The 15,654-nt window shown below is 45.0% G+C and overlaps 1 protein-coding gene across 15 annotated transcripts in view; it reads left to right on the top strand.

The window, feature by feature from the left end:
- The window catches only part of LOC119167754 (prolyl hydroxylase EGLN3), a 321,255-nt gene that overhangs the window by 180,695 nt on the left and 124,906 nt on the right, over positions 1–15,654 (top strand). For 14 of the 15 annotated variants that reach the window (XR_012883846.1, XR_005109295.2, XR_012883845.1 and 11 more), the window contains one exon: positions 3,360–3,499. Coding sequence is in view for 9 of the 15 variants with exons in the window: in XM_075865257.1 (XP_075721372.1) it covers positions 3,360–3,499 (140 nt within the window). In the remaining 6 variants the exon portion in view is untranslated. Of the gene's footprint in view, positions 1–3,334; positions 3,500–15,654 lie in introns of all 15 variants that reach the window. The other variant, XR_012883847.1, reaches the window with a different exon arrangement.

The raw sequence follows: 15,654 nt of genomic DNA, 5'->3' as shown, positions 1-15,654 counted from the left end.
CCGTCTTGCGCCGCGTTTCGAGTTTGCGGGACCGTAGCCTTCGTAATTAGCTCTGGCAACAATACAACATACGTTTAATGCAATTCGATGGATGCGGTAGCAACAAATTGTTATAATATATGAAGCAAGGCTGGCATCGAACTCTTTTGGATCTGATAGAGTGAAAGTCCTGCAAAACGCTAGTATAAGCAAATGTGGCCGCTCCATGTAGAACTGCTTTTTTGAAACACAGTCTCTTTGCTCTGAAAGTGCACTGATGCTTGCCGAGATAGCATGTGCACCAGCGATCGCACCCTTTAAATAAAAGTTCACCGTAGCTACTGACCCCCTCTGGGTTTTTTCGTGCTCGTTCAGGACGGCTGGTTTTTCTTTCTGTTTGAAGATTTGACAGGATTTCTAACACACGGGGGATGTTATTACATGTGCCTTCCAGGCAATGGAGAAGGACCGGCTCATTTGATCTCTGCTTCAACAGCGCTTGCACGCTTTTACCTGCTCCCAAAGTTATGATCCACAGCGGCGCGTTATCTACAGACGGACACGAACATATCAAACTTGAAGAAGATCGCGAATTATTTCGGTATATGAAAAATTCAATATAAAAAATAGAGGCCCCGAGAGCTTACCTGTAGCACATCATCACGTACAATTTGCGCATTAAAGAATGACACGCTGCAACAGGATTGTTTATTTGTGTAAAAAAAAAATCGCTAACCTTGCCCTGCTTCTTCATTTTTAAAATGTTGAAGACGCTAATCTCGATCTTATCACAACTCGGGAAACGCATCGTCTATACGCTTGTCGTCGTCTTCACCGGTTTCTGCAAGTTCCGTCATCTCGAAACCTGCCTTGCGGAAGCAGTTGACCACTGTGTTCGTCTTCACGTCTCGCCAGGCATCGAAGATCTCCGCGGGAGAAATCTTCGCGGAAATTTTCGGCCACTTCTTCGTCATCCACTGCTGGATGTCCTGGCTGCTGACAGCTTCGCTTTCACCAGAAATGGTTTTGCCAACAATGTTGTAGCGCTGCTTAAATCAGTGAAGCCAGCTGCTGCTGTCGGTGAAGTTGTTCACCAAGTATAGCGGCAAACCATTTGGCCTCGGCGATCAGCATCGGCATCCAATGGAATGTTCTTTGCGCAAACTTCTAAAAACCAGGCAGTGCCTTTTCTACATCCCCTTAGGCAGAAGCGCGCACATGACAGGCTCCTGACGTTTGCTTCTCTGCCGCCTTTACCTTGATATCTGCCCCGTTTTTGAACAAGGTACTCATAGTGCTTCGCGGTATCCGGAAGTCGTCCGCAATGGTCGAACATATCTCGCCTGCCTCAACACGTCGAAGAGCTTTCAACTTCATCACAAAGTCGGGGGTCTTGCACTTCTTGACGCTGGCTGTAGGTACACAAAAAGTCCGCAGCGGCTTTGCACACCACGCTTGCAAAAGAGAAATGCTCGGCATGCGGTGGTACGTAGACGACGCGATAGCTAGAGAGCAACAAAGCGTGAGAGCAACAAAGCGCTCGCGAGGTGATGGCTACCTGTGAGGGCAACAGCATAAGGTGCGAGCTGTGGTTGGCTGATGAAACTTCACAAAACAGCAACGAAAAATAAAAGGCAAAAAGAGGAGGACGGCAGCTCCTTCATTCCTGCTCTGAGCAGACGATTACGCAGAGAAAGCATGAGAAAGAGAAACAGAAAAAAAAAAAGCCGTTCTGCAAGTTGGAGATTGCGCAGTCTGAGCTCTCTCGCCCTTATTTATTTTTTCGAGCATTTTGAGTTTTGGCGGAGGCGTGGTGCCACAGGGAGGTCGCTGGGCGCTGTTGCGATTGCCAAAAGCGCGCCTTCCAACTCGCTCGTGAAGCCGCACTGCCGCCGAGATCACGAGGGTGAGGAAGGGGGAAGGGGCAAGTTCCGAAGCGCACCTTTCAGCTAGCGTGGCGATCGACATATCTGAAGGCAGATAAAAATACCGTTAGATATAAACGTGCGGATTTCGATACTTTTACAAAGGAATTTCAAGGGGATAACTTGCAAGTTCAATATACCTGAAAATTCTATATATGTGGGTTCGATATAATCGTGTTCGACTGTATTTGGGCTTGTTTCAGAACAAGGCAGCGATGGGGAAAATTCGCCGAGAGTATCTGTATAATGGCTATCGCAATAATAACACTTTTACCGACAAATAAGTGTTTTGGGATAGCTCTGCCTTCAGTTTCCATCTTAATTTGGGTGCTTATTTTTCAAATTTTTGTACCAAACATGCAAAGAAATTCTCTTTATAACTAATTTTTCCGGCAATTTTTCATTTTCCTAATATCCAGGTTTAACTGTATCAGTAGAATGCTAGTGTTACCTGTAAAACGTATTATGTTTTAAAATTTACTGTATTAAGCGCATATATTTCTACATAACAAGCTTTTAACTTGAAAAAGAAAGAATCGATGTGAGAGTAATATGTTCATTTAACCTTAAAGTATGGATTTTTCCTGGAAAGGGGTATTCACGGTATATCACCCGTCTGCTGCCATGGTACCACCGACTGGTTACATGTGGGAAAATGTACACCTGCTCGTTCATTTCATGTACTTGGAAAAACTTTCTATCATTTAAATTTAGGCTTGTGCGAATAGTGAATTTTAGGTTCAAAGTGGATCACTATTCACTTCAAATAGTGATTTTGGTTGAATAATTTTGAATTGAACATGAATACTATTCATCGCAAATTATAACAAAAAAGGGCATATTTTACATGACCTAATTTTTTGAAAAAAATTGACACAAGGCCTGTGCAAATGTCTTAATTTTTTTTCAAAGAAAGTGGGAACAACTTTAATAGTAGCGGGATTTGACTTTCAGGAGAATGCAAGTGGTAGCCTGTAAAATAAGTTTCTTTAAAATTTATCATACTTCAAGCATATAAGCCATTATAACAACCTTTTATAAACTTAAAAAATGGTGAATCGATGGGAGGGTACTATGTTCATTTAACCTTGACATGAAGCTTCGTGGTAGTAGATTTTTTCCTTGGTAGGTGTTTTTACGGCTTAGCACTTTTTTGCTGTGAAGCCATCTTTGTAGGTGGTTACATGCAGACAGGTGCTTTCACTGTTTAGCACGTCTTCACTGCAATGGAATCATCTTTACGGGAGATATATGTGGGTTAATATATATCAATCATTCGTTCATCTCGAATATTTGGAAATTTTCAATAATTCAAATTGAAATTGAAGCAAATTTGAATACTGTAATATTTATTTGAATGTTAGAAGCATCTGAATATTCGCACAAGTCTATTCAAGTTTTATTCTAAGTGCTTGAATATTGGACTACAGACGATGCCTTGTCTGTGTGCACCAGACTCAGGGAGGCCTGCTGCGCATGTTTCCCGTGGGGCAGTCTACCAGTGTGGCCAACATCGAACCTATCTTTGACCGCATGCTCTTCTTCTGGTCTGACCGAAGGAATCCTCACGAGGTGCTGCCAGCCTACGCCATCAGGTGAAGCCAAAAAACAAAGGCTTCTTCACTAATGGTCCACGAGACTACCTCTTCATTGCTCTGCTTTGGTTGTGCATTTAGGTTTTGTCTTGTTCACTGTGTGAAAAGCCCATTGTTGTTTAGGCACACTGGAGTTGCTAGTTAAATATCAGTGGAAATTAAGTGGGCTGTTATGCTGCCGAGTGTTGATGTAAATAACAGAGGATGGTTTTGATTGGACTAACAATCTGCAACATCCGTAAGTGCTGCTGGCAGAATGCTCAAATTTAATGCAAGTCATTTTGCATAAATTTTCGTTTTAGTGTCGGCATCAGTAGTTCTGAGCAAAAAAATCTGTGTTTTTTCTCAGGTTCAAAATAGGTGCAAATAAATAATTAAAACTGTGGTTTGAGTGGTAATCGAAGCCAGACCTGCGCAGCAAGCAGGTGTTCGACCACACTATTGCTTAGTACTACAGCTGTGCGAATAGCAAAATTTTGGGTGTGAAGGGGATTTGAGTATTAAGGTACGAATGCAAATCTCATGAAATATTTTTCAAATAGTTCTCGAATAGTTTTATAATACCTGAAAGCAAAATTGTAGGAAAAAGTTAGAACGAATTTTGAAGCATGTAAGAGGAACACGCAAGTTTGACGAAGTGCTGGTGGGGTTGTCCTTCATAGTGGTCATGTTGTCACGAGGTCGTGCCGCAGATGAACGGAGTAGACTGGATTGTCAGACGAAACTATTTATTTGGCCAAACTTGTGGCCATGCGAAATAAAAGTCAGATTACAAGAAGACAGTGGCACTGATAGCGGCGAACAGAACATCGGCCATCAATCAACTGACAAGCGGTGAAGCGCGTCGGCATTTACACATGTGCTGACGACTATTCTAGCATTATCACTAGCGGCCGCATAGGTTCCAGAATAATCTGTAATGTTAGCGAAGGGGGCGTAATCTTAACAAAATGGTCTACTACAGTACTGAAGCTTCTCAAACACTGCAGGCATGGTTTGGACGGAGAATTACCAACACTATAACGAGGCGATAACAAAACTAGAGGAAGGAATGTGGTATTGCCCCCTTCTAAACAAGGCATCGTCCTGATGCTTTAACAAAAGATAAAAGCACAATAATAAAATAAGAAAATATATTATAAGTATAAGCAATAAATCACAGCAACAACAAGTATCAGTCTTCAGGTTCACTGACGCTCATGAAGTGGCTTTAGGCGGATGACATGGACGTCTTCGGGTCATGCATGGCACCGTTGTGAGAGTTTGTAATGCCTTCGGGGACAACTTCATAGTTGAACGGGCCGAGATGTCGAACTACCGTGTGTCGCAGAAGTTTTAGGGGCAAAGCTCCTCTTAGTCTAACCTTGTTCTGCGTCAGGTCTAACTGGCAGTGTCAGACAGACAAATGGATAGACAAACCTACAGACGGACAGACGGATGTACGGACGGACGCATGGATGGACGAATGGACGGATGCACAGATGAACGCTTGGAAAGACGAACACAGACAGATCAACAGACAGGCAGACAAACAGACAGACAAATGGACAGGCAGATGAACAGACAGACTAGCTGACAGATGCTTCACCCCACTCATCATCATTCGCTCAGTGGATATGCTGTGATTGTTTTTTGCATAGTCCACCTGAGCGTATCAGCATCCACACCAAAACGCGGTCACTGGGCTGGTATTCCACGAACCTTCGTCGAAGATTGTAACTATGGCTGTTGGTTCTTGATGCAGAAGCGGCCCAGTAGTCGGGTTTCTGCGTCGCACTGTAGGTAGACGGTGATGTCGAAGTTTTCTTCGTCAGCGACGTTGGGCAGCGTGCTGTCGAGTGTTGTTGCCGAATTTCTTCCGTAGACCAACTTGTATGGTGTCATCCGCATCGTCTCCTGCATGCCCGTGTAGTACGTGAAGGTCAAGTAGGGAAGGATGGCGTGTTATGTCTTGTGCTCGACATCGACATACATGGCTGGTATGTTGGTGATGGCCTTATTTAGACGCTCGGTCAGGCCATTGGTTTGTAGGTGGTGTCATGTCTTGTGCTCGTCATTGACATACATGGCCGGTATGTCGGTGATGGTCTTATTTAGACGCTCGGTCAGGCCATTGGTTTGTGGGTGGTGTGCAGTTGTCTGGCAGTGGCTTGTCTGGCTGTATCTCACAATTGTCTGAATCAGGTCAGCAGTAAACGCCGTACTGCTGTTGGTGATTGGAACCTCTGGGGTGCCGTGTCAAAGGATGATGTTCTCAACGAACCACTTGGCTACCTCCAAGACCTTGTCTTTGGGCAGGGCTCTTGTTTTGGCATAGCCTGTGAGGTAGTCAGTAGCCACAACGATTCATTTGTTCACGGAATTCGATGTCGGGAATGGTTCCAGGAGCTCTATCTCGATCTGCTGAAACTGTCGCCGGAGAGGGTCGATTAGCTGGAGGATGCCTGCTGGTTGTGGGCGGTGTCTTTCGTTGTTGACAGTCTAGGCACGTCCTTATATAGCAAGAGACGTCGGGGGCAAGGCGCAACCAGTAGTACTTTTCTTGTACTCTAGCAAGTGTGTGAGGAAGTTTGAGGTGTCCAGCGGTGCGGTCGTTGTGTAGAGCCTGAAGAATTTGTGGTCGCATTACCGAAGGTACAATGATGAGATAGCTGGCTCGAGCAGGGGAAAATTTTTTTTTTAAGACCACATTGTTCAAGAAAAAAAAATTGGCCCCGTATCTGCATTTAATCTGCAAATGTCATGGGAAGACGATAGTCTTGCGTATGGAGAGAGTAAACAAAACATTTATTTGATGTTCTGCGCAAAGAAATCAATGAATGGTATTCTGGAGACACTGCGTTAGAGTGCCTCAAGTGTGCAGTAGAGGTGAACGAGCGCATCAAGTCACGTCCCACGTAAGACGTGAGCGCCATCTGGCAAGTTTCTTTTTTTTTGGAAAACGAGGCGCCTGGATCTGAGACGAGTGTGCACGCTCATCTCAGAGGTGATAAAGTGTAGAACGCAAGGCAACAGGTAGGTGTCACCACCATCTGGTCTCAGCGAAGTGCTGGAAACACTCATCTTTTCGTGCAAGCGTTGCATGGTCAGCGCAGCGTGATAAGCGCTATGGTCCTTAAAATTACGTATGTATGCCTTTTCTAGGAAAAGATGCACATGCAAGATATATACGTGTTGTTATTGTGCCCCAGACATGAGTAATAATTGCTTTTTAATTGACAATTACACATCCATGAACGCTGAATCCTGAGCAACATTGGTGGTCGCTATGGATGGGGTCGGCTGTGTCAAGTACCCGATGCTGTTAAGAGTGGACAAGCAGCCAAAATGTACAGACAGACAGACAGACAGATAAAAATTTTTGCATCGAAGGTCCCCAAGAAAGACTATCATCTTTAAAATTATGCCAGTCGTCGCTTGAATATTTGTGTGACAAGGGTGGTCCGGCCCTTGAGGTATTCCACTAGGCCCCTCAGTTCCAGGTCGGCTTGCTCTCGCTCGACAAAGTCGTCGGCACTTATGCCTCCTAAGAAGCACTCATCATCTTGGTCATTTTGTGGTGGCGGATCGACGGGGGCAGGAGAAAGGCAGTCGACGTCGGAGTGTTTCTTTCTGGACTTGTACACGAGGCTAATGTGCAATTCTTAATGTATTAGGCTCCACTGTGCGAGACGACCTGAAAGGCTGTTCAAATTAGCTAGCCAACACAGGTCGTGGTGGTCGCTCAGAATTTTGAAGGGCCTGCCGTAGAGGTGAGGGCGAAACTTTGGCGCTGCCCAGGAGATGGCAAGGCACTCCTTTTCTATTGGCCTCAGCCTTGAAAAGTGAGCGGCTAGCGTAACTGATGACTCTTTCCAGGCCGTGGGTCTTTTGCACAAGGACGGCGCCGAGTTCCACGTTGCTTGCCTCTGTGTGTACTTTTTTTTCGCCGTAATCATCAAAATAGGCAAGTATCAGCGGTGTTTGCTGGCGTCGTTCAAGTTGCTGAAACACTTCCTCTTGTGCTGTTTCCCACCTGAATTTGACGTCTGTTTACATGAGGTGAGTTAGCGAATGGCTATCTGTGAGAATCTCCTGACGAAACGCCTAAAATAGGCGCACAGTCTTAGGCATTGTCATGCTGCCTTCTTGTTGGGGAGGTGGCAGGAAATCTGCGATGGCGGCCTTGCTAATGCTAATAGCGTGTCCCAGAAACAAGAGCTCTTCGTACACGAAGCGGCACTTTTCTGGCTGCAGGGTGAGTTCGGAGGTCTTGATAGCTTGAAGTACTGCTTCAAGGCGCTGGAGATGCTTGTAGAAGCACGAGAAAATTACGTCTTGCAAGTAGACGAGGCAAGAGTGGCTATGTGGGCTTGTTGGTGATGCACGAGGCAAGTCTGAAATTTTAATTCAACCAGCACCGTGTTCATAACACGCTGGAATATGGCAGACGCTGAGCAAATACCACGTGGCATGACCTTGAACTCCGAGAGGCCATCTTGTGTGATGAAGGCAGTCTTCTTTCAATCTCTTTCATCGGCCTCAATTTGCCAATAGCCGGTCTTGAGGTCCATCAACGAAAAGTACTTCACGCTGTTGAGTCGATACACGGTGTCATCTATACGTGGGCGAGGGTTCACATCCTTCATAGAGATTTTGTTCAGGCGGCAGTAATTGACGCAAGAAACGTAGAGTTCCGTCCTTTTTTTTTTTTTTTTTTTTCACTACTACCACAGGTGACATACATGAACTCTTGCATGGCTGAATGATGTCGTTGTGTAGTATTTCCTCCCCTTGTTTCTTCACGGCCCCGCATTTGCACATCGAAACTTGGTACGGGCTCTCTGTTGAAGTGGTTGGGCACCTTCTTCTGTTACAATGTGATGTTTGGCGACTAGGGTTTCATTTCATTTCATTTTATTTATTTACTCATTTACTCTCAAGGCACTGGGCATTACACAGAGGAGTGGGACAACAAATATCAATAAGAAGTAAAACAAAACAGTTGGATTAGAATAAATTATAATGCACTTTCAAAAATGATTCATTTGAATGCGTTGGTGTCTGTGATTGAAGCGATCGATGCGCGAAGGTGGTTCCAGTCAGTACATATTCTAGGGATGAAAGAGTTGAAGTGCTGGTTCGTATGGCAGAAGGGAACCCCAACCTTGTATTGATGGTCATTGCGTGCTGATATGTAGGCTGGTGGAAAAAATAGTGAATCAGAGAGGGTTCTGTTAGTGTGATAGATCTTATGAAAGAGACAGAGACATGAATTTTGCGTCGTATTGAGAGGTTATACAAATTTAGTTGAGCCTTCATTAATGTGACACTTGCAGTTCGAGAGTAATTGGACAATATGAAACGTGCTGAGCGATTCTGAATGGATTCAATGTTGTCTATGAGCATGTGAATTTGAGGATCCCAGATAGACGACGCATATTCGAGTTTTGGCCGCACTAATGATTTATACAGGAGAAGCTTTAGGTTAATTGGAGCAAGAGAAAAATTTCGACGTAAATAGCCAAGAGCTTGATTAGCGTTGCATGTTATGTAGTCAATGTGAGCCTGCCATGACAGGTTGTTAGAAACACCAAGGTACTTGTAAGCAGAAACATTGTTTAGGGGAGTGTTATTAAGTAGGTATGAGGGGGACGCAACTTTTGAAGGGTTACGAGCTATCCTCATTGATTTGCATTTATTTGTGTTAAGTTTCATTAGCCAACTATTACACCACGAAGAAATATTGTCTAGGTCAGATTGCAGGGTGTCAGTGTCGTTAGAGGTCAAAATTTCACGGTAAATAACACAGTCGTCAGCAAATAACTTAATGGAGGAGGAAACGTTATGAGGGAAATCGTTAATATATATTAAAAAAAAGTAAGGGGCCCAAAACAGAGCCTCTAGGCACGCCTGATGTTACGGCAGTAGGAGGAGAGTTACATTCATTAGCAGTCACAAATTGCTCGCGGTTACGTAAGAAGCACTCGATCCATTTTAAGATGTGTGGGTCAAGGTTTAGTTTACTTAATTTTAAAAGTAGTAATTCGTGACAAACTGTTTCAAATGCTTTAGAAAAGTCGATGAATACACAATCAATAAAAGTACCACGATCAATAGCAGAGAACAAATCATTAGTAAAGCATAAGAGCTGAGTCTCACACGAGTAACTTTTTCTAAAACCATGTTGAAAGTTAGTAAAAAAAGAATTATTCTCAAGAAATTTGACTAAGTTGCGGTAAATGACATGTTCTAATAGCTTACATGGCACACTAGTTAGTGAGATGGGTCTATAATTGTGGGGATCGTTGGTGTTACCTGACTTGTGAAGAGGAACCACCTTCCCCACTTTCCAGTCGTTTGACAGGGTACTGGATTCCAAAGATTGTGAAAAAATTCTGCACAGTATTAAGCACGAAAACAATGCGATGTTTTTGAGAAACTTGGCGTTAATTCCGTCATCTGTGGGGGAAAAAGAAGGCTTGAGATTTTCAATTCATTTCCTTATGCCTTCCCAATCAAGGTGTACTGGTAGTTGTGAGTAGACAAGTTAGGAACAGTGGTAGGCGCCACGTTTACAAATGAAGATGCGAATACACTGTTAAGAGCTAGGCAACAATTTTCTCTTGGAATAAATGATTCGCTCCCTGGAACTAGGTCAATTTGTTTTTTGTTATTTCCATCAATTACCTGCCAAAATCTACGAGGATTATTTACTAACAAAGAAGGCAACGTTTGTTCAAAATATGAGCGCTTGGCAAGTGAGAGTGCGCGTGCATACTTGTCGGCTATACTACGATAATCGTTTCATTTTTTGATGTTGCCCGAGAGCTTTGTACTTCGAAAGATGCGCTTCTTTTTATTAAGTAGCCACCTTAAAGTAAGCGTGAACCAAGCAGACCAATTGTTATCGGTTGTTTTACGGCGCGGTATAAAGTGGTCGGTAAGTTCTTCGATTTTAGCTCTAAAACGTAGCCAGTTTTCATTTACCGAGTGTTCAGGAAAGCTGGAAAAAATTCCTGTGAAATTATCTCCAGTTCAGCATTAATTAACATGTAGTCAGCTCTCCCGTAATTTCTGATTATTTTTGTCGTTTTACTAATTTTTGACAGCGTGTTCAGTACGAGAAAGTGAATGGCAGAGTGATCGCTGAGACCTGGCACGACTGACAGAAACTGGATGAGATCAGGGTTATTTGTGAACACCAGGCCTAATATGGTAGAACTAGTAGACGTGATGCGGGTTGGGGAGTTGAGCAACTTCGGTACGAGAAAGTGAATGGCAGAGTGATCGCTGAGACCTGGCACGACTGACAGAAACTGGATGAGATCAGGGTTATTTGTGAACACCAGGTCTAATATGGTAGAACTAGTAGACGTGATACGGGTTGGGGAGTTAACCAACTGGCTAAGGTTAAATTCTAAGCATGTATTAATAGAAGAGGTCGGTTCGGAATTACTGGAGCCAGGTAAGGTACAAGGCAAATTCCTATGGATGTCGGGGAAATTAAAATCGCCTAAAAGAATAATATGCGAGGTGGGAAACCGAACATGAAGCATGTTAAGGGCATCGTACAAATCTGAAGAAAAACCAGCAGGTACATTAGGAGGCCAATAACACGCACAAACGAGAGAGTCTTTATTGTGTAGGCGAACACTAACGCACACTAATTCTAGAGGGCAAACGAGAGCTACGTGCGATGAAACCAGATCGCCTGCAACAGCTATGAGGACACCGCCTCCGGAACGCGATCCACGATTGCATCGGTAAAACTTGTATTTTTTTTTTTTCGCAATTTAGAATTTCGGAGCTGTCTACTTCTGCGGAAAGCCACGTCTCTGTCAATACGTCGACGTCTGCAAGACAGGTGTCAATCAGAGATGACAGGGCGTCTCGCTTACCCATTACACTTCTCACATTACTAAGCAGAAAGGAATAATTGTGTTTGATAGTACCACGTCGTGGATTTGTTTTTTGCTACGAAGACGCTTGGACCGACGAGCTAGGAGGACTTAGGTTAGTGCCGTTTTTATTGTTATCGTCAACTGGAACAACAGACAAGACACGATCAGTGACTAGGCAGTACACATAACTTTTCTTGTTAATAACAACCTTGTTGTATTTTACCGAATACTTTTGACCGCTGGCTTTACCAAAATCAGTTAGTTTTTTCCTGGCTTTACAGAAATCTTCGTTAATGTTAATGCTCGTACCGCGCAACTTTGCTTTTTGGGAGAAGATGTTATCTCTAACTTTGAATGACACAAACCGTACAACAACAGGGCGGCACTTGTTTGTTACAAATGCTCCTAGCCTGTGGGCTCGAGATATCACATCATCTTAAAGCTGCATCTCGAAGGAACTTGAAAGAATTGCCCTAACCTTTGCTTCTGTGTCTGACCATGTTTCGGCTGCAGCATCAGTAATTGCGAGGATGATTAAGTTGTCTCGTCGCGATCGGTCTTCGTAATCGTCAAGTCGTGCGCGAAGAGTAGCATTCTCATTACGAACCGTTGATGCAATCCAAACAGAACAATCCGAACGCGATCCCTCGGATACATTTTCCAAAGCATTCACCTTTTCTTCAAGGTTTGCTAAACGTGTTGTAAGGTCGGACACTTTGTTATCAAGAACCTTTTGGTTATTTTTGACTATTTCAATGGATGCTAGAAGATTGTCGTGCCGCTCATCGAGGTGCTCCGTTAGGTGACCTATAGCTAATAGGACTGCATTATTCTGTACTTTGGTGTCTGGGTTTGGGGGACTAAGATTCAATTCAACGTCACCTCCTAACAAAAGTAATTTCACAACATGAACACATTCACCAGCAGTAACCATTGAAACGTGTGGGCATGGGAATAGCAGCAAACATACGTTATTACATCTTCTACGGTGAATAGAATAACAACCAACCTGGGTGAAAAGACAGAAGTGGTTTTTAGCGACCATTGTCGCTGCTGTCATTTCATGCCCACTGAACGGGTGGTGCTTTGAGGACGAGCTTATGTAGTCCACCGTTGTCGCTGCCGATGTCGTTGCGGCCTTCCTCAAACGCTCCGGTGTCGCATCACACAGTGGGTGAGGGGGTCCCAGGAAATCAGCGCCGATGTCGCTGCAAGCCTCCGGAAGAGGACACATGCCAGACTTGGGTACGTGCGCGGTGCAATCCACGCAGACAGGGATGCATGTTCCGATGACGAAGGCCAACTGGGTATAAAGACAGAAGTGGTTTTTAGCGACCATTGTCGCTGCTGCCATCCCATGCCCACTGAACGGGTGGTGCTTCGGGGACGAGCTTATGTAGTCCACCGTTGTCGCTGTCGATGTCATTGCGGCCTTCCTCAAACGCTCCGGTGTCGCATCACACAGTGGGTGAGGGGGTCCCAGGAAATTAGCGCCAATATCGCTGCAAGCCTCCGGAAGAGGGGTTTGTCGCATTCTTCATCGTGATGAAAAGCAGTTCTTGAATTGCAAGAGCACATTATTGAGCTGTTCTTGCTCATGCTTCGGAAGGCTCGGCTTGACGCTGAAATCGGGTTGGGGACCTCGATTTGTCCTAGCAGATTTGGCACCATCGAAGAGAGTGAAAGCATTGCTATCGTCCACTAATTCGTCGATGTAGGTGACCCTTGTACCAACATTGAGGTGCCTATATTAGTGGCTCAAGTTTGTCAGCACTACCTTTGTTTTGCTGGCGACGGATATGATGATGGTAATAATGGTGCCGACGGAAATGATGACGTTGCAGAAAGGCAGCACGAAGATTTGTTCTTCTATAGAGGTTCTTGAGAGGAAAAAAGTGAAGGGAAAAGCACGGAGCTGTTACTGTCTTTCAATATGAAGGCACCGACACGGCTCCACGCGGAGGAAGGGGGAATGAAAGAAAGAGGAGGAAGAAATGGGAGGAGGAAGAACGCATTTAACGCTGTCGCGTGCACGCCTCCACTGGGAAAGGGGAATCAATCAGGCAAACCGGCACGGGGCGGGGACTGGGAGCACCACGTGACGAGCGTCAGAGGGAGCAGGCTGAGCCAGAGATGTAAATAGACACTCTATTACATTCAATGCGTGATCCTCGGGCATTGTATAGGGTGGCAGCTATTGATTCAGACTTCAGGTCGAGGCACCATAGTAACTTAAGAAGTCCATCCCAAATATCACTGTGATAGTTAGGACTGTTTGGCACTTCTAATATTGTGCAACGGCGCAGGAAACAGATAAGGAGGTGTTTTTAAATATTTATATAACAAAAAAAAAAGAATTGAAAGAGATGTCGGTGGTGTGGTCGCCGTTGGAACGTCCACCACAGCACGCGAGGAGAACAGTTGGTAGTTCTTAGACTCATGGCTTTGGAGCAGTGGGGCTCTTTGATTTTCCACTTCTGACTACCCGCAGGCTGCCAAAGCCAGCCAGAGCACGCTCGTTTTTTTTTTTGGGGGGGGGGGGGGGCGCTTTGTCCGTCCCCCGCGGTGCACTTCCGGTTGGCGTTCGTTTTTCTTGGATTGAACGGTTCTGGCGACCCGCGGGGAGCCCAAAGGTGGCCAGATGCTTCTAGGACAATTTACTCGTGAAAGCTTTCTGGAAGGTTATGGGCAGGTTTCGGGCTAGGAGATGCCGAAAATGTACAATACGCGCTCAGTGCCATTTTTGTGAAGACTTGACGGATCGCAATGTGGGCGCTTGAGGACTGCGCCTTCGGTTGTCATTACGCATGGCGTAATCTTCTAAAACCTGCTCCGCCTTGCGAGATGAGGCGATTACGAGTGGCAGCAACTGTTCGAAGCTACTGTTTATTGCCTTTGTTATGTCTCCCGTGAAGCTTCCTTCTTGAACAATGCGGAGAACTATTGCCTGCGAACTGCGTTGTGCACATGATTCAAAAGGTATGTACTACATGTTCGTATGCACGCATTGAGACAACATTTGTGTTATTTTATTTTTCGTAGTAGTAGTTTGTTAAGCCATGCCTGCTTTCTGTGCACTTAGCGAAGACGATTGTGGTCAAACTATAGCTCCCTCCGTTGTATGTATGCGTGCATGAACGTCTTAGAACTTGACTACTCGATCGATCTTCAATAGTGCTAGAAGGCCCTAGATCGCGACTGTTGTCTTCAAGTTTGTAATGCTCGCTGGTCGCGAACGGTCGCGAACGGCGCACTTCGATCTATGGGCCAGCATATGTGGTATGATATACGCTATGATGCACGAAAAAAAAATGAAATGGATTCAGAAATTTACAGGTTGTTTCGTTGCCTATTTCATTGTGGGATATGTCTTTTTTCACCTCTTTGTAATAATGCCAAGCAGTATGTACGCTTATGACCAAGTAGGTAGAATCAAAGAAGCTGATATACATATAAGTGCCACTTAGGACTGAAAAAAAGGACCACGCAAGTCGTAAAACTGCTCAAAAACGTGTCACGGAAAAGTTTATTTTAGATACTACACGCACTCGTGGTACCGATACCTACGCATGTCTAAACTTTCGGCAAAAACGTAAATTGGCAGTGATAGCTGAGCAGCTATACATCCTCGAGCTCTTTGGGGAACAAGATCACTTTCGCGTCGTGTTGTGCAGTGATTGTTATATGTACTACTAAAAAGACGTGAGCATGTTAAGCCATCAGCGTCGCAGCAGCTCACCTCGCATTGTTCTCAAGGAGGCGTGCGCCACCTGGATGTTTCATTCGCGGACGCGGCGAGTGATCGTGCGAGCGTTTGAAGTTATACCCCAAATGCGTACGCATTAGGATATTATTTCAGCTTTTCGCCGAGTTTAGCTACGTATTTCCAAGCGGACAATGCATAAAAAAACCATCAAGCACGGGGCACATTGTTTCGTTTGTTGCCACAACGGTAGAGTTGTCTACGTTTACGCTGGCTGTACCAGCGTTCGCTTTTGCGATCTTGGGGCAGCTTCGGGTTGTCTCGGATTCCCCACACACGTGACCACGACGCTGTTTCCTATCCAAACCGGAACTGACTGACCCTCTGGCTAGCTCTGGCTGCCAGAGAGCTGCTAGAGGCCTGAAAATCAAAGAGCCCCAGTGGCAGCGACGCCTCAGAGATGCCTGAACCAGCCCCATTTCAAGAACGCCTTGAACACCACCTAACAGGGGCGGTTCCCTGTGCTAGTAACGTCCAGCACAGCACTCTCTATGCTGCGCTAGGATGCT

This window comes from Rhipicephalus microplus, chromosome 6 (assembly GCF_043290135.1).
Source record: "Rhipicephalus microplus isolate Deutch F79 chromosome 6, USDA_Rmic, whole genome shotgun sequence".
NCBI lineage: Eukaryota > Metazoa > Arthropoda > Arachnida > Ixodida > Ixodidae > Rhipicephalus > Rhipicephalus microplus.
Note: the sequence above shows the minus strand (reverse complement) of the source record. Positions and strands in the feature narration are given on the sequence as shown.